The sequence below is a fragment of the Phalacrocorax carbo genome, chromosome 7, assembly GCF_963921805.1.
Source record: "Phalacrocorax carbo chromosome 7, bPhaCar2.1, whole genome shotgun sequence".
NCBI lineage: Eukaryota > Metazoa > Chordata > Aves > Suliformes > Phalacrocoracidae > Phalacrocorax > Phalacrocorax carbo.
Window position 1 is genome coordinate 37,681,374 of NC_087519.1, and position 17,780 is coordinate 37,699,153.

The 17,780-nt window shown below is 51.9% G+C and overlaps 2 protein-coding genes across 2 annotated transcripts; one reads left to right on the forward strand and one right to left on the reverse strand.

Moving 5' to 3' along the window:
* Positions 1 to 1,103: 1,103 nt before the first annotated feature.
* Positions 1,104 to 6,593, reverse strand: DYNLT2B (dynein light chain Tctex-type 2B). Its single transcript, XM_064457571.1, has 5 exons — positions 6,380 to 6,593; positions 5,699 to 5,832; positions 4,001 to 4,070; positions 2,153 to 2,216; positions 1,104 to 1,549 (listed from the first exon to the last, which is right to left on the reverse strand). The coding sequence occupies exons 1-5, from the start codon at positions 6,445 to 6,447 to the stop codon at positions 1,502 to 1,504; spliced, it is 384 nt and encodes a 127-aa protein (XP_064313641.1). The 5' UTR covers positions 6,448 to 6,593; the 3' UTR covers positions 1,104 to 1,501.
* Positions 6,594 to 11,273: 4,680 nt separating this feature from the next.
* PDCD1 (programmed cell death 1) lies at positions 11,274 to 17,530 on the forward strand. Its single transcript, XM_064457572.1, has 5 exons — positions 11,274 to 11,504; positions 13,712 to 14,044; positions 15,035 to 15,190; positions 15,848 to 15,882; positions 16,656 to 17,530. The coding sequence occupies exons 1-5, from the start codon at positions 11,396 to 11,398 to the stop codon at positions 16,872 to 16,874; spliced, it is 852 nt and encodes a 283-aa protein (XP_064313642.1). The 5' UTR covers positions 11,274 to 11,395; the 3' UTR covers positions 16,875 to 17,530.
* Positions 17,531 to 17,780: the final 250 nt, after the last annotated feature.

Below are 17,780 nucleotides of genomic sequence, written 5' to 3' on the forward strand. Positions count from 1 at the left end.
GCCTGTGTTGGTTCAGCAGCTGCTTGATCTTCCTGGAGGGAAAAACGCCGCACCCGTTACCGGCTCCAGGCCCCGGCTAAGGGCAGCTGAACGATCACAGGCTCGAACCTGCTCTGTACAATGCCTTTGTGAAGCTGCTGTTAAAAGCCTCCAAAAAAGAGAGTAAATGCAAGGTGAAAAATCATTATTTAATCACCATGACTTAATAAAAGTGTCAAAACAAGTCTGAGGGTATACACTATCTCCTAGCAAGTGTCTTTATGCAGAGGGTTTCACCATTCCCCAAAACTTGCACTCCAGGTTCACACACAACCCAAACGGCACCATTGCATCCTCTGCAGCTCCTGGAATGGCTGACAGCCACAGGTAGTGACAAAGCAATCGGGGAAGTCACCCTCTGTTTCTCATCAGAGGAAAATGAGATGAGGGTACTTTCAAACAAACATAATAGACACAGGCATGCTGCCTCCCGGATTGTAGCTGGTAGCACCCAATCTCTTGGGAACCAACAGAGTCCTCTAACTTTTGGGGGAGAAGAGAGACTTTAGCACTCCTTTTATGATCTACAGCAGCCTTTTCTACTGCTCCTTTCCAAGAGGGGGAGTCCTAATAAATTTGGGGTCCAAACATCCACCCTCACATTCCAAAACAAATACAGAGAGGCAAAAATTGAGAAAGCCCCACAGTATCTACTGAAGAGGGCAACGAACAGTGATTACTCACAGAGTCCAGAGGTGCCAAACTGCACCAAACTGAGTTACAGCAGGGAGTAGTTTTGGCTCACAGCACTGCAGGAATACCAGCCTGTGTTGCTTCAGTGTGGTGTGCAGGCCACTGGCCTGACCTAATGTCCTAAATACCTTGCCTTCCTATCAGTTAATATCATCTTGTGTGACACGTAGCTGGGATTCACAACCCAAATCTTACTGGAGTCACAAGAACAAATCTGGATAACCAGAATATGAGGTTGGCTCAATGGGGTAGTTCACAATGAATCCTCAGGAAACGCTCACCTGAGAGGCGCAGACAAGCAATCAAGGCTAGTACATCTTGTAGAGTGCAGGAAAAGGACAAACAGTGGAAGTGGCAAGGGCCAACCCACAGGAGAGGAAATATTAAATAGATTTATTATGTTACATTCTTATAAATATTCATTTCAGAAATATAACAAAAGCAGCAGAAGCCTTTCAAGACGAAAGCTGAGTCTGCCTTAGAAACGATGGCTATTGGCAATATTCTTTTTTAGGACAAAACCAACACACTATATAAAAACAAAGGGCAATTTAAATAAAGGACATAATATTATTGTGCTTAAAGCTATATCAATATCCACAAGGAAGAAGGAATGTTGTAGTGTGTATAACAGGTGTAGGACATGCTTTATAAAGCTGTTATTTTGTTAGGTACTAAAGGAAGCACATGATGCTTTTGAGCACTTTAACAAAAAATACCCCAAAGCGTTCTCCCCCACCTCCGTCCTTCTGTCTAATGTTTACCATCTTCAATAGTAGAAGCAGCCAAACGCAGCTACGACACAAAACAGGCTGTCCTGGGGAAAACAAAGACTCCGTGTTAGTAAAGGCAAGCTCTTTGCTAGCCTCACTGAAAAGGCTAGCCTAAGGGAACATTCAGGCCAGAGCGTAACCTTATACTGCTGTATATTGCAATTTTCTGTCTTTTAGTTAGTTTCTTATTCACCTCACTTGTGGTGTAACCCAGGTCAGTGTGTCTGAAAGCCAGAAATGCCTCAGTTTCCTCCATCCACACACCTGTGGGTGTCTAGGTGTCAGTTTAAAATAAAAATAAAATAATAATGAAATAAAACCTTGACTTTTGCTCAGTTCTGGATTCCAGCCATACTCAGCAAAACATACAAGACTTTATCTCGTGTTTCCTCTCCCCACCTGTAAAATGGTGTGATAGTGACTTTTGTACAGTACTGTATGACCTACTCAGGAAATAAGTTTTACTACGTTGGATATCATATCTAAGTATGTTTTGTGAATGAGGATGTAAATCATACTGTTTCAATAGAGTCTTGGCTCCTTCATTTTAGTGGTTGGATTTTTTCTGCTCCACGTTTAAGGTCACTCTGCCTCTCATACAAAAGCAAGTAGCTTTACACTCTCCCAGTAAAACAGCCAACACTTACGTTCATGAACACATCGTGAGCGTAGCTGTCAGTGTCAGCATCCCAGAAACATCGTGCAGCCATACTAGACAAAGGAGACAGAGCAGAGCCATTACCCACAGAGTTCACGTGTAAGGACGTAAGTGATCACAGACACTCTCCTCAAAAAGCAAACAGAGCTTCCTTTAAAGATGAAGGAAGTGGGAAGCGTTCTCCTGAATCCTGAGCCTAGATCCCCACTGCTGAATTCCACCAAGTGCTCTAATGCCCTCTATATGTTTATCAAGCTGCATCTTCAAACTCATCTAAGCCGCCAACCCTGCTACCTCCACTGTGCAGCAGGGCTCGGAACCTCATTGCTATGGTGCTTAAGGATATTTGACTTCTGGCCTACGCGTATCGGTGGCTAAATTAGCTTATTTGTTCTTGTCCTTCACCTCCTGCACCCTGGTTGTACATACTCCCAATTTATTTATAGGGAGCTATCGTGTTCCTTGGCAGACACTGTGTTACTAGACCACGAGCCAAGCTCTTCTAGTCCTTTCATATCCATACTGTCTGTTTCCTGAACATCCTGCTGGCCTTTTTCTACACCTGCTTCTCTCCAAGCCTCACCTTGAAGACAAGCAACCAGACCGTAACAGGATATTACGGACCAGACTTTGCTGCAGCCTTGCCTAATGTCATTGACACTTCCCTCCCTCTGCTGCAAATGCCCAGCTCCCTGCCTGCCCCAGTCAGTGTCAGCTGACAGGATCCCTGTTGGTGGCACAGCCTGTTCTTCCTATTCCCAACATATGACTCTTGTCACAAGATTGTTGAATTTTATCCTTTTTTTCTATTACCTTAGCCCTCAGGGTCATTCTGCTTTTTTTTTTCAGTCCAATATTCCACTCTGCCTCTGGAATACCCTGGTTACCCAGTATTTTACATTAAGGATGTTAGTGATTGTGCTTTGATCTTGCCTCCTGCCTATTGCAAACCAGAGAATTTCCCCAATTGCTCTGTCTGTGTTGCAGGGCTTCATGTTTCAATTTTTCACCTCATTGAACTGTTCACCCAGGTACGGTGCTTCTGGAGCAGTCTGCCTGCAGACAGACATTCCTGAAGAAAGCCTGAGCAGCAGGTACAGATATTCCTTCCTAACCTCCAGAACGCTGAGGCAGGAGATCTGATTACAGTTCTGCTGTACCTACCTTCTGCTGGAGTACTGGGCACAACAATAAAGATAAGCCCAGCAGATAAAGCACATAAACCTTGTGGGCTGTTCTCTTTTGTATTCTTCCTACTCACTAGTAATGGAAAGCTACAGCCCACTACTGCAGCCAAGAGGAATTCTTTTGTCTGACTGCAGGCATCTGGAGACAGACTGCAAGTGCTCAGCACCCACAGCCTAGGCTTGATTCCCCTGACAGCATTGCATGGGGATTATAGAAATTTAAACTTCTGAAAAATGCCTATCTGGGGGATTAAATGCAAATGAAGTACTTCTGGAAATCTGATTTTAGACACAAGTGAGTTACCATGGCCCTTGTGCTCCAGCAGAGCCTTGAGAATGGACTGGGTGTGTGCTCTAGTTACTCATGAATACCAAGTAAAATGCCTTTCTGCAACACTCCTGACAAATGCTCTGCAGCCTTTCGGCTTCCTAAGAACCACCATACAGCCAATCATCATCAGGTAATTCAGTCAGCCACAGTCCAAGACCTCACATGCCACTTAAAGAGAAAAGAAAGTGCTTTACAGTTCATCATCTGCACAGAGATCTTTGTACCTAGGAAGGCTGGAAGCAGCTTCCAGAGGAAAACAAAAAACAGGACACCAACCAACAAAAATGATAGAAATACCATTAGAAAGTGCAAAACTTACTTCACTCCTTCTCCCCTTTGCTCTCCAATCACAACCTGCACCACCATTTTGTACCTGTCAAATCCCTCCTCTGGAGAGAGAGAAAAAAAAAAAAGATAGTGAGAGCAACAACTTGTTTACAACATGAGTCCAAAATAGGACCCAGAAAGCTAAAGATTTCTGGTTACAAAGCAAGCATCCTGTACAAGTCCATGCAGTTGGCAAAGTGGACAGACTGCCTTGCGCCTTCATTTTCAGAGGTGTAGAGTCCCAGGGTCTTAGTGGAGTTAAAGGGTGAACAGGGTCTTTGGCACCCGTCAAAAGATGCATCTAAGGCAGAAGACAGCCCTGAACAGCCACGCTGTATGTAAGTGTTCTATTTTGACAATTTTCAAGAACTGAACACATGGAAAGAATGTAAATAATGCTGCTGGTGGACAAAATCAAATTTTAAAAAAACTGGCTTATTTTAAAACTGTTCTGATGCAAAGGTGTTGTAGAGATTCTTCTGCCACATAGGTGTTTCCTTTGCTTCTCTGCTGGAATGAGAGGCCACATAAAAGCATATCCTTTTATGTCTATGTTATGTGTCCACAAAGATATGTGGTTGTTTTACAATAGCAAAGAAATACCTTTGGGGCACAGGCCAGATCCAGTCAGGCCATGGCAATGTTCCAGAAGTCAAATTAGACCCAGCATGTTTAAAATAAAATGTAGATCCTAATGCCTGTCTTCATCAAAGCGGCGTCCCAGGAAGACTCCGGCACACTGTTTCCACTGGAGGATTAAACACAACATGCTGGGTCTGGTATCATCCATCAGAGACGCCAGCTGACACAACGGCCGCACTAGGCCAGTCTCGCTTCAGGCTACCGCGAGTGTGTTTACAGATTACTGAAGCCATTCCCTATGCATATTAACTTGGCATCAACATGCCAAGCTACTGCTGGTTTTAAAGCAGATGCGTAGCTCCAGGAGAAGCATAAATCCACAGTTCCTGCCAAGGGTGATGGTAAGTCTGTGTCACCGCGTCAGGCCAGCCCAGCAGATGGAGCACCAGCCTGTCCCCAGGAAGAAGGCAAAAAAAAAAAAAGACGGTGCCAATACGCATCTGTGTACTTGTTCCAGCACTGAACCCATGGAACACCTGCTGGAGCCTGAAGTTTAGCGCTTGAACATAAAAATGTTGGAGTGCATCCTGCACAGCATCACCATGACCTTTTTCCAGTGCTGTAAGGCTGCAGTCACACCCCGTCTTGGCTGGCTGTGATCCTAACTCTCACCTCTTTGCTGCTCCCACTGAGCCTTGTCCTGATCACCCTACTATTCACTCTGACCCAACTCTGATCTAACTTGCCGTGGAAACAAAGCAGGAATGGTTCTGTTTATTGAAGCAAGAAGCAATGAAGCATCACTTCTTCCTTCTTGCTAATGCAGCTTCTTTCCCCCTGCAGCCCCTCCAAGGCTGACATCCTACAACAGCCAGCCTATAGGAAAACAAATCTTGTCTGACTGAATTAGGTTTCTAGTTCTGCAAACAAGGAACATATGAATATAGGCCAGAATGTTTCGTAACAGTAGACTCGAGTCGATCAATGGGGTAGAAATAGATTTCAAGAATAAAGGAGGAAGGAGGGTTTTTGTCAAAGGGAGAGGACACAGTAAGAAAAGAAATTACTTCCCAAGAAAAGAAATTACTTCCCCAGCAAACCTCTTTACCTTTCAGTCTGTCTTTTATTGTCTCTGATAAAGACTTTGTAAGCTGAGGCATTTCTTCTGGGATGTACTGTACATTAGCCAGCTTCTCCTTTAGTATCGCATGGATGCATTCCTTTACTGTGGAGGATTTAAATCTATCAGGGCAAAAAAAGAGCAAAAGAAGGCCCAGAAAGTTCACACCATGCATAGAAACATACATAACCCCACCTGGGAAAACCTAACTTTCCCATATTAAGGAAAAACGACAAATGAAAAACTATGGGAAAAATAAGCCCAGCTAAGATGGAGGTACATAACCAGCCCTGCCAAAAGCCAAACATCCACAAACACGGGTGCCAAACCAGCCCCACTGGAGGCTGCCCCTTCAGCGGCACCCCCCACTTGCGCTCCCCTCGCCTCCCCACCCAAGCCCCTCTGTGTCTCATGGCAAAGTTGGTCTGGGAGCCCAGTGCCCGCCCCAATCCCCAAATCCCCGGGGCTCCCCAACTCCCAACACCTCCCCAAGCCCCCAGTAGCCCCACACCAGCCCCCCACGTCCACGAGCCCCCTCCCCTGTCAGTCCCACCGCAGCTCCCACATCCCAGGGCATCCCGACCCCCAGCACCCCCTCCGCCCCGGCTCTTTTCCACCCCCCGGAGGCCCCAGGCCCAGGGCCCGGACCCCCGGCGCGCCCCGGCTCACCGCCGCTGGAGGCCGGGCCGCAGGCTGTACGTGTTCCCGGCCCCATCGCCCAGGCCCAGCTCGCCCATAGCCACGGCTCCCCGCAGGCCACCCCGGCGTTGGTTACCCCGGCAACACCCGCCACTTCCGCCTCCCTCCTCCGCTGCGTCACGGGGCGTCACCGTACGTCACGGCGCGGCGCCCCGCTCCGGGCTTTGCGTGGTGGGGCTTGCACGTGGCTGGTGGGGCACGGCCGCGGCCGGCGGGGTGCGGGCCCCCGGAAGGGGGGCGGGCCCGGTGTGCGGGGACGTGTGTGTGTGTATTTTGGCGTTCGTAAAAAAAATTTTGTTTTGACAGATACAATAAAATAATCGGTCAATAAATGGTCAATAATTACAATAATAATTGTAACTAAAGGGTTTGATGAGCCTGCTGCCTGGGGAGGTGAGCGTGGCAGGAGGTCTGGTGGGAAGAGAGAGCTGCTCCTTGGCTGGGAGGATGGCTGGCGGGTGCTGCCCCAGCGCCTTCCTCCCGCCCGAAATCGGCTGCAGCCGTAGCTGCCCGAGCACCCGCCCGCCACCTTGCCCAGGGCTGGGGGGCTGCGGATGTGGTGCCCATGCCATCTGGGTGCCAGCAGGGCAGAGGTGTCCCTGTGCCCAGGGGCGTCTTTGCAAGCCCGTGGCCTCAGCTGGAGTGGGGCTGTTGGTGTCCCAGTGCCAGCTCTGGCCCTGCGGGCCTCGCTGGGGGTGCCGGCTGCTGCAGGGACAGCGGGTGCAGCTCTCGCCAAGCAAGGCAGAGGAGAAGGCAGCTTGGAATGATTACCACCATGAAACCTATTCCCCCAATTCCTGCCCGTGTGTTGCTGCCAGACTCCGTGCTCCCGTCCGGCCCCTGGGCCACGCATCCCAGCCATCAGCATGGAGATCACAGCCTTGCTCCTTTCTTCCAGGAACTTCTTAAATCTTCCAGAAAGGCCTAAAATTGTCACTCCCTGATATCATCCCCCTTGTCACACTCTTGTGCTCTTTTCCTTGTCCGCAGCTGCTGTCTGTCCGAAGGAAGGCTGGCGAACGACAGTTTGTGTATGACACAGCCCCCTCCTGAGAAGCTGACATCCTGCTTCCTCCACTGCTTATCTTGATGCAGCAATCTCCATGATCGCGCTTCTTACGTGCAGTGGGTGACACCACTGAGAAAGGTCCCCGACGCTTCAAATGGAAACAGTGTAAAGGCACAGCTGGTGCCGTTGCGGAGCGTGCTGCTGCTGGGGATGGGGGCCATCACGTGCAGCAGGGCTGGGGTGTGCCTGCAGCTGGGGCAGGCTCTGTGGGCAGGGTCTGCCTGGAGGTGCCCCTCGGGTGCAGGAGGATGTGAGGTTGTACCAGGAGGCAGGAGGTAACTCTGCTGGGGTTTTGCTTGGGATGCATGGACACATCCGGACTGGTGCCAAGTCCTGTCCCAACCTGCTCGGTGCACAGGTGGGTTGCTGAGCCGCTGAGCAGCATCAGCAGCAGCTCCTGATTTCCACGGGCTTTAGCAGTACCACGCGCTAGAGATGAGCCGTCAGAGCCTTTTGTACCGCTGGGCTGGGCATCAGCCAGCTGCAGGAGCAGGACCCTGCTGCCATGCCGGAGGTGGCAGTGGACCTGTGTCATACCCATGAGGCACCTTCTCGTCACAGTTACCATTGCCAGGCCCAGGCCCTGTAGATTTCCACTCGCTAGAGGAACAGTTTCGTGTCTCTGCTCCATCCCTCTGGTTGCTCTCTGCTTACTGACCTCCATGGGCCACTGTCTTTCACTGCAGGGTAAGGTGGTGTTGCTCATGCAAATTGTTTGCAGGGGCCTTCCTCATTTCTGAGAAGTATCTGAAAGAGCTCAACACTTTCCGTATTTATCTGCAAACACTATTAACAGTTTCCTCTTCTTGCCCGAGCCACGTTGCTGGGTTTGGGTCAGACCCACAGATGTGCATTCAGTCAGAGCAATGAGGAAGGGATCTTTGGGAACCTTGGGTTTCTCTTCCTCAGCATCTTCTGGTGGTAATTTGTGTTCCTCATCTCATTTGGGAAGTTTTGCTTTCCCTGGGCTTTGAGGATGTTCAGCTCTGGGCTTCTGTTGGCTCCATCTGAGGCATTTGGTCATTGCGTTCTTCTTCATCTTCCAAATTTTCAGTGCTCCTTAAAGACCCCAGATGCTTTTAATCTATTTTGGGACTGACCCTTGATCCTTTAAGGTGGCTGTTCAGGGTGATAGCTGTGTGCCCCGACAGTGGTGGCTTCAGGAGACTGGGGCCTCGTCTGGGTCCCTGTTGTGTTGGTGGGACCCTTGCCAACGCATTGGGCCAACTTCCTGTTGGAGAAAAAGAGGACATTTGTGCTACACTGAAGTGGTGTGATGTGTGCTTGTGAAGTTTCTGTCTCTTATTTTTGAAGAACAAACTCTTTTCTCACTTATCCCTCTTTCTCCCTCCTCTTTTGTTCCACCAGTGGCCAAAAGAGGAACCGAAAAGAAGAACACTGTCTCATGCAGTTCCCCGTATTCCAGCTCAGAGAAAAAGAATTTCTTTTTTAAGCATCAAAGGACCTTTCTCAGGTCCCCTCAGCTAACCCCAAGATGTTCCATCCACTCCATTTGGGCTGGAGGGGATTTACCAGCATGAGTGGGAGCTGCAGCACAGCTGGAGCCAGGCTGTTCTCCTTGGTGCTGGAGGAGCTAGTGCAAGAGCCAGCGGGAGCTGTCTTGGTTTGGCAGGGTGCAGGCAGGGTGCAAAGCCTGCCCAAAGCCCTGGGGCTGCTGCAGGGCTGGGGCCTGGCTCCTCGGTGATGCCAGCACCCAGGGCATGTGCTGGGATGTGGCATGGCACTGCTGCTCACCTTGCTTTCCCCCACAGCAGCTTTCTAGCAGCAAGATTGATCTTTTGTTTTATTCTTTTCATCCTTTTAATGTTTTTTTCCAGCAAAAAGTGGAAAAAAACCCCTGTTCTCTCTCCTGTGGTGGAGCAAGCTTTCCATCAGCATGCTTCCGGAGAGCTCCTGGCTTACCCTCCCCTGTGGTTTCTGCTGTGCATTCTGCAGCTCTGTGAGCTCTCCTGCACTTCCTGGCCACACACAGCCTCATCCTGCACCCCACGCAGCCTGGGAAGGCCCTGGTGTTGGTGCTGATCCCCAGCCTGCTAGGGAGCAGGAGAGGAGCATGGGGCACAGGCTTCTGAAGGAACCTGAGCATCCAAAAACATTGCATCTAGCCACCAGTGGTTTCTAGTGGACATGGCAGCCTCCCCTCCCCGGGTACCAATGTATACCCCATTTTGAGCATACATTGGAAAGTTTGAGCAATTTGTGCTATGATTTTAATCAGAGCCCTCTGCTGCTGCGCAGGACGGGGATGATGAGCCAGATTTTCCTGCTGATCCATGGCTCAGTGAGTTGTGATCTCGGCGGTGATACCCGTCACATCTTCCGCCTCTAGAAACAAAAACATGTTGCAAGTGCCAAACAAGGCTCCCAACACCTGGCCTGGATGCCCGGTGTCACCATTTAGGGACACAAAGCCTTGAGGTGGAAAAGCCTCCTTGCTGTGAGGTTCCATATTTTTTTGAATTCAGTTTAGTTTAGTTTAGTTAGGTGGGTTTTTTTAATAAGAATGCAGGAAATTGTGAAGGAGGAGGTGGTGTCCACCTTGGAGCCCACCACCACCATTGCACATGGTGGAGAGTACTCCCCTTGCCACCCTGCCAGACAGTAGCCTCCAGCCAGGCGACATGGGAAGGCCACAAGGAGGGGACAGCCCCACAGGCTTGCTCTGTAGGTCAAGCAGGGCTAGAAGCTTGTAAGAATGGAGTGATGCTGGAGTGCCAGGAGCAGACTGGAAAAGAGGACCCAGGACAGGCTGGATTGAGCCACCAAACTAGGGTGACCCCTGCCTGCCCTGGCTCAGAACCCCCTCCTTGGCCATCCCAAATTAGGGGTGGCTCCCCCAGCCTGCTCGCCTGCTGGGGCTGTGTCTGAAAGTGAAACGTGAGCAAGCCCAAGCCCTGCAGCTTGTTTCTGAAAGCCCGGAAAATAATGAAAATCGCATCCTTCCTCCCAGTTATTCATTTTCCCCTGACACTTTCCAAAATTGTGGGGCACCAAGGCTGTGTTTGAAAGAAGCGGAGGAGCCAGCCATAGTGTGCTTTACCTTTGGTTATTTCCTATGCGAGTGTTAGTCAGTGAGGTGAGTGGGGAACATTGGCAGCGGAGAAATTAAAGTCTGCTGCAAAGATCACCCCACAAACAGCACCCTGGGCCCAGGCGCTTGCCCCTGTTCTCTGCAAATCTGTGGAGAAACATACCTAAGAAGGCAAAACTTCTCCTCCTCCTTTCTCCATCTATCTTCTCCGTCTCCATCTCCTCCTTTGCTTCATTCTCCTCCTTCTCCTTCTCCATTCTCCTTCCCCTTCTCCTTTTCCTCCTCTATCTCTTCCTTCTCCTTTTCCTTCTCCCTCCTCTCCCATCTCTTCCCAGTGGGTGCAGCCTGCCAACAGGCACTCAGGGTACCCCATGGCTGATCAGACCCTGCCCAGCTGCCGGTGCCACACTGCTGTGGGTACCCAGCAGGAGCACCCATGGGTGCTCAGGAGCCCAAGACAGCCCTTTTACTCATGGGCCAGGCTTGGAGCTGAGGACATGTCCCCTGTGGTCCTTGGCTGCTCCATCCCTGGGAGCTTTCCCCAAAAAGGGTGTGGGTTTAGCGGTGGCTGTCCCTGCTGCTCAGTGGCTGGGTGCCTGCATGGGAGTGTGTGGGGAGGGGAAGGGGCCAGGCTAGGCTCAGCTGATCCCTGCCTCTGCAGGGAGGAAGCTGGGGCTGGGAGGCAGCCCGGGTTTCCTTCTGGGGCAGAGATGGGCACGTTTCATTTCCACCCCAGCCCCTGCCGCGTGAGCCAGAAAGCAAGCCACCACTGTGGGGAAGGAAGCACGGAGAGAGCCGGGGGCGGCACGGCACAGCACAGCGCGGCACGACACGCCTGCTTGGGCAGGGGACCGACTGCTTCATCATGGCTTCGGGTGCCTTGAAGACGATGTCAGGCAGCATGGAGGTGGCTCTGACCAGCCTCTGTGCTGTCCTGCTCTGCTGTGGCCCCATGCTGGCTGGCTGCCGCCGGGGTAGGTACCAGAGCGCGGTGTGCTTGCTGGCACAGCCTGTCATTCATAGCTGGTGGAAAATGTCTAAGGGCTGGGAGCTTTGTAGTTAAAAATAGCTCTGGCAGCAAGAAGGCAAAAAATGCAAAGCTTTTGGGTATGTGCTGCTGAAGCAAGGGAAATGGGGATGCTCAGGGTAGAAACAGGGTTAGAGCATGGAGAAGGGGACAGCCTACGGCGCCGGCACCAGTGGCATGCTGTGGGCACACGGGCCATGGTTCGGGTTTGGTGTTGAGCCTCTGGGTTTGCCAGTACCATGCAGGGTCTGAGATTTTCTGCTCTGGCTCTCATGGCTTTGGGTTGCGCCTCCTGGTTTGTGCTCGACCCTGAGGGAGCCAGGGTCCTGTGTGTGGTTTTGCTCAGGGTGAAATCTGGGGGAGAAGGAGAGGTGGAGGGAAAGGGGTGAGTCTGCGCAGAGTGAGTGGGTGCCCTGATGAAGCCATGTCCCCCCTTCCTCACAGCCCGGCTCTTTGGTGGCTTCATGTGTTGAGATTGGGAGCAGGGCTGGGTATTGCTTGGAGCAGATGTTACCTCTGGTGCTGGGAAGATGCAGGGAAACATGTAAACCCAACCTCTGCTTTCAGAAGTCCTCCAAGTGCTTCATTCATTGCTCACAGTCGCATTGTGTAGGAAGCAAACCTGAGCCTGCCGAGTATTTCCTTAAACACAAGAAACCCAGAACACTGCAAAGATTACACCTCTCGGTGTGGGCAATGCTGCAGCCAGCACTGCCCGCGGGAACTGTGGCGCTTCCCTCCCTCTTGCCTCTTGTTCGGTCTCATCCCTCATTTCTCAGCCTTGTTTTCCCTCTAATCCTGTATCTATTCAAGGAATCATCCTGATTCCTGTTCTGGTTGGTGATGCTGAAGTCATGGTCCTACAGCCTCAAGTCAGTGCTGGAGGGACTTTCTAACTCTGCCTGCAAGCCCTGGGGCTGCTATTGGTGGGGGATTTTGAAAGAATAGGATAAATTTCTTAATGTCAAGGACTTTTCAAAGCATTGGCTGTTTGAATTGCTTGGTCAGATAACTCAGTGAAAAATGGTTCTTCCTGCTTTTTATTGCTCCAGCAGCTTCCTTGTACTGCTGGATGGGGCTGGCTGAGCCAGGACATTGTGAGCCTGGCCCGTGTTTGCAGCATGCCCGCTGCCTGGGGAGGATGAACCCACTGGGATAATGGGCAGGGAAATGTGGTGAAGCCGCAGGGCTGGTGCTAAGGGTGGGGAGGTCTGCGGCTGTGGCTGACTGCCCTCTGTGCTGGGAGCAGCCTGGCAAGCCTGGCCAGGACGCCCAGGGTGGGTGCCTGGCTGCCCATGTAAACACAAGGAGGGGAGAGGAAGGTGGAAAGGGATGGTATCGTAAGCTCCAGGTTGCTCTGCCCTGTCAGATGATTTCAGGCTGGAGACGGCAAATACTGTGCCCTGGGCAGCCCCTGCCCACTCTGTGCTTCTAGCATGGAGCAGCAGGCAGAGTCAGAGCACCCCGGCAGGCAGTCAGGCATGCGATGGGCTGCACCATGGGGTGCTGCCCTGACCCAGGACTTGGTCTGTCTCCTCACTTTCAGAGGCAATATCAGCTGGAGGAAGGATGAGTTAGACATTAAAATATAGGATAGATTTAAAAATAATATAACCCCCAAAGTCTGTTTTCCCCAGTTCTGGGTTAATTTTTGGTAGACCGGAGCACAATTTGCTCTGCTGAAACTACTTCACAGTACAGTTACTACCCGTGAGGAATGCCCTCCAGCCTGCAGGCATATGCTCAGGAGGGGAGAGACATGGGCTGATGTACCTCCCCATGATCCAGAGTGATGTTGGTGACTGGCCAAGCATCAGGCTGCCTGCATGGCTGGCAAACCCCATACCATGGCTGCAGGTGAGCCGGGTGCTGGCGATGGAATGGGGCCAGGCTCACAAGTGCTTGCCAGTAGGTTTTTGTAAATTCCTGTAGGGGCCTTCAGGAGCTGAGGTTGAAACAGCTGAGGAATGCTTGGAGCCTCTGGGTTTGGGTTGTAGGAGCCCATCACCTCTCCATGGCATGAGGTGCTAGCGGGGGTGATGGCTGGCTCTCACCCTCTTTGCATCCCTTGTTCCTGCACAGGGGATACGGCTGTTTCTGAGACCTGTGCCCACTGCAACCATGTCTGTTCCTTGTTTCCTCTTTCCCAAACAGTGACCTTCTTCCCAACCACGTTAAATAGCCCTGCAGGTCACTCAGCCACCTTCTTCTGCAACATCTCCATGGAGAATGACTCTGTCTCAGAGTACAGCCTCAATTGGTACAAGGAGACCAACCATAGCCAAGCCCAAAAAATTGCTGAGATCAGCCGGAACAACCCCCAGACAAAGACAGAGAAGTACCTGCTCACTAACCACACTCCTGCCTTCAAGATGGAGATCCTGAACCTTCACCAGAATGACTCAGGCTACTACTACTGCGGGCTGATCACCTTCTTTGAACCCAATAAAGTGATGGAGAGCAACCGGTCACACCTGGTGGTCATAGGTCAGCCTGGGGGCTGAGCTGATGGGGACAGGTCGTCAGTGTCATCCCGTGGTGCTATGGCTGCCAGGGTACAAGGCAGACAGTACCCCGCTGGGGGAGGACCTGGTGTGGGTCAGGAGAGCATATCTCTCTGCCCTTTCCCCTCTCCTTTGCATACCTGGTTGATGCCCAGGTACACAGGCTGTTCTCCCCCATCTGCACTGTGGCTGGATCTGGCCCTGAGGCTGGAGGTCTCCATCCTGCTGCGGCTGCATCCCCAGCGATGCTGTAGGGAGGAGCAAGTCCCTACCCATGGATGGAGGCAGGAGACCAGCATAGGGAACTGCCCGCACCCCTGAACAGCTTCTTTATTTGGGGACAGGGCTTGTGTTTGGGGTCATGATCAGGGCTCAGACCCCTTGAGCAGCTGGTGTTGGCATCGGTACTGTTCTTGCAAAACCATGCCCTGGAAGGGTCTCGTAGCTGCCTGGTGTGGGAGACTAAGATCTCTCAGGAAGATATGCCATGCATTTGCTTTGTGGCATGGAGGCTTTGGGGGGCTGAAGATAGCCTTTTATAAAGAGGAAAAACACTGCAAAAGTTAGTCTTTCACAGTGTCTTGTCCCAACATCAGCTGAAGCTGTGCTGGCTCCAGTGTGCGGAAGCAGCTGGGAGGGTTGGGGAAGACGCAACCTCCATGGGGCTCTGCTGAGGATAGGGTAATGCCACAGGGCTGCAGTGCCCTGGCCCCTGCACCCCAGCTCTCACTAGTGTGGGATTATCATCACCATCTGCAATGGGAAGCAATGGGACATGGCCAAAACATGCCTCATATCAGCTCTAATTGAGGGTCCCTGGAGGGATGGTGAGGCTGTGGCAGCCTGCTTGGGACTGAGCCTTTTTTGGGGACAGCCCCTGTGTTCCCCTTTTTGACTTTCCCAGGGACTATAGAGGCCATTTTACACTCCTGATGTGCTCTTTTGTTCCCCTTTTTTTGGATGGCTATTACAGCAGCCCCTGAGAATACAAATGCTACCGATAAGCCTGAGATAGAGGAAGACAATCCACCAGACCACATCAAGGCCATGCTCCCGGGCATCCTGCTGCTGGCTGGGGCAGTTGTGCTACTGATCTTTGGCTACATCACCATCACATACAGGAGAGGAGGTATGATCCCCGATGGGGTCTGTGCTCTGTAAAGGGGCTGGGGTCTGCCAGGGGATGTGACGAGCTGACATTATCCAACAAACCCAGCTGAACCCAGGGGCCGCTGAATGCTTGCAGCTCCCTGAAGTACATGGGCAAGTTCAATGTGCTAAACTCAGCTGTGGCATGTCCCCATGGGACAGGTATCTTCCTGCCTAGGGGTGAAGGGTGCTTTGGGCCACACTTGCCCTTCATAGAGCCCCCAGGTCATGTGCTGTGGCTCTGAAACACTCGTTAGCACTGTGTCTTAATACTGCATGTGAATTCCTCCCATACACCTTGCCTGGGCACCTTTGGGGCATCTTGTTGTCTCCTTGATGCAGCACTGGGCATTGCCTTGGCCATGCTGCGGGCAGCTTGAGGGGGATTTCCCAGGGGGGACCCCCAAGGAATTGCACCCCACTAATCCCAATTAAACCCTAGACTGTGGGCTGGTATCTCACTTGCCCTTGTAACGCTCAGGGTGTTTGACCCTGAATGGAGAAAAAGGAAGCATGGTGCAATGGTTGTGATGTTCAGCGCTCACCTAGGACATGGGGGCTGGGTTAGCCCCAGCCTCAGATGTTCACACTGTCTTGGCACAGAAGCATCTTCTAACAAAAGTGTGTGACTTTGCAGGTGTGCAGGAACCACCAAATGAAAACGCTCCACCGGTGAGTTTTCTCTCTGATGCTCTGCCGTGCTGCAGGGGAGCATCACAGCATCGCTGGGGTGCAGAGGGTGCAGGGCATCCCTTTATCAGCCCTTCACAGGCTTCTCATTTCTCCTGTCTTCTCTGATGCTGCTCAATCTTTTCTGCACAGCTACAACTGCTTTTTTGCACCTGCCTGAGGTAGGATGGGATGGGTGTAGTCCAACCCTTGCTCAAAGCAGGGTTGTTTTTGACAGTGGATTGTGTTGCTGTAGAAAATGGCAGAAAACATTCCCTCCTCAATATATTAAGATAAAATTTCTCTTACTGCACCTAGTCCCCATTTCCTCTCTTCCTTTTGCCAGGCAGTGCCCGGAAGAGTCTTGCTCCACCTATTCTCCAGCCCCATTATGCAGCAAGTAGGTCCCCCCTTGCTCTCCCCTATCCAGGCTGAGCAAACTCAACCCCGAGCTCTCCTCATGCACCCTGTGGCAGCTCGGAACCTGATGGAGAGGTGGAAAAAGGGCTCCTAGCATGACCCTGCCTTCAATGGCTGGGCAGGCAGGGAGCCTCACCTGCCTGCAGGAGATCCACATGGCTTCAGTGGTGACCCCAAGGCTCTGGTTTCTCTGGGCAAATGCTATCCCAGGTCTGTGCATCTTTCTGCTTTGTATCGCTCTTGACCTCCCAGGATGCTTCAGAGCTGGGTTTGGCACTTGCTGTGAAAAGTGTGCTTGTCCTGGGGATGGTGGGAACCTCCAGATGACAAATTGCCCTGACGGGGTTTCCTTGCAGAAGGAAGAGAAACCCCCCATGGTGTCTGTCTCCACCGTGGACTACGGCGTTCTGGAGTTTCAGTGGGACCAGCGCACCCAGGTGCTCCCAGAGACCCAGCCAGTCGAACAGACTGAATACGCCACCATCATCTTCCCAGAGGAGAAACCTGTCACGCCCGAGAGGGGGAAGAAACACTGGAATGAGAGGACTCAGCAGCTGCAGTCACAGCCCTGCTGAGGGCCAGGGTCCCTCCTCACTGGGGGGTGCAGGCAGGGACAGGCTGCCCCAACTCCTCACTCCCACCGCAGTTTGCATTTGGGAAAAATTGCTTGTACAAGGACTGGAGTGACAGAGGCGCTGCTGTTGCAGTTGATATCAGACAGTCCTGGCCATGGTGGAATTGTGGCTGTGGGGTGAGTACCACAGGATGAGGAAGGTCTCTGCTGGGCTCCATGTGCTGCCTCTTTGCCCAGGGCAGGGAGGATGGGCTGGGGCAGAGCAGCAATGCCATCAGGTCTGTGACAGGTGATTTACATCATGCCTCGGTTTTCTACCTCCACCTGTGGCTCTCTGGAGTGGCCACGCTGCTTCCCTCACCTGGGTCTGACCCAACCAGCAAAGCATGACCATGGGAGGAAATGCCAGAGGCCAGAGCTTGAGCGGCTCCTGGGGCATGCTGCTTGAGGGAGCCCAGGGCTGAGGGCTTCTCCTCACCCACAGCAGAGACTGCCTTGCATACCGCTATTTAAAGAAACCTCTGGGAAGCAGGTGGCTAGTTTTCCTCCTCTCTCCGGGCACTTTCCTCCTCTGCAAGAGGGGAGATCTACCCCTGCATCCCTCCCTCTGCAAGTGGGAGAGGGATCTTGCCCTGGAGGGTGAATAAATGGTTTCACATCTGGGGAGTTTGTTGACTTGTGATGGCAAGCGCGTGGGCAGGCAAATAACGGCTCTTGGCAGTGCACAGACGAGAGCTGGGAGGCAGCAGCGTCTGTTGTGGTTCCTGGGACTCTTCATGTGATATGCAAGCCACTCTTCCATGAAGCTGCTCTTAATAATTTAGAGAAGCAGCTGCTTTTTTTCCTCTTGTCTCTGTCTGTGCTGGCCCTGGATGCAGCTGCAAACCAAGCCCGCTTTACCAGGCTG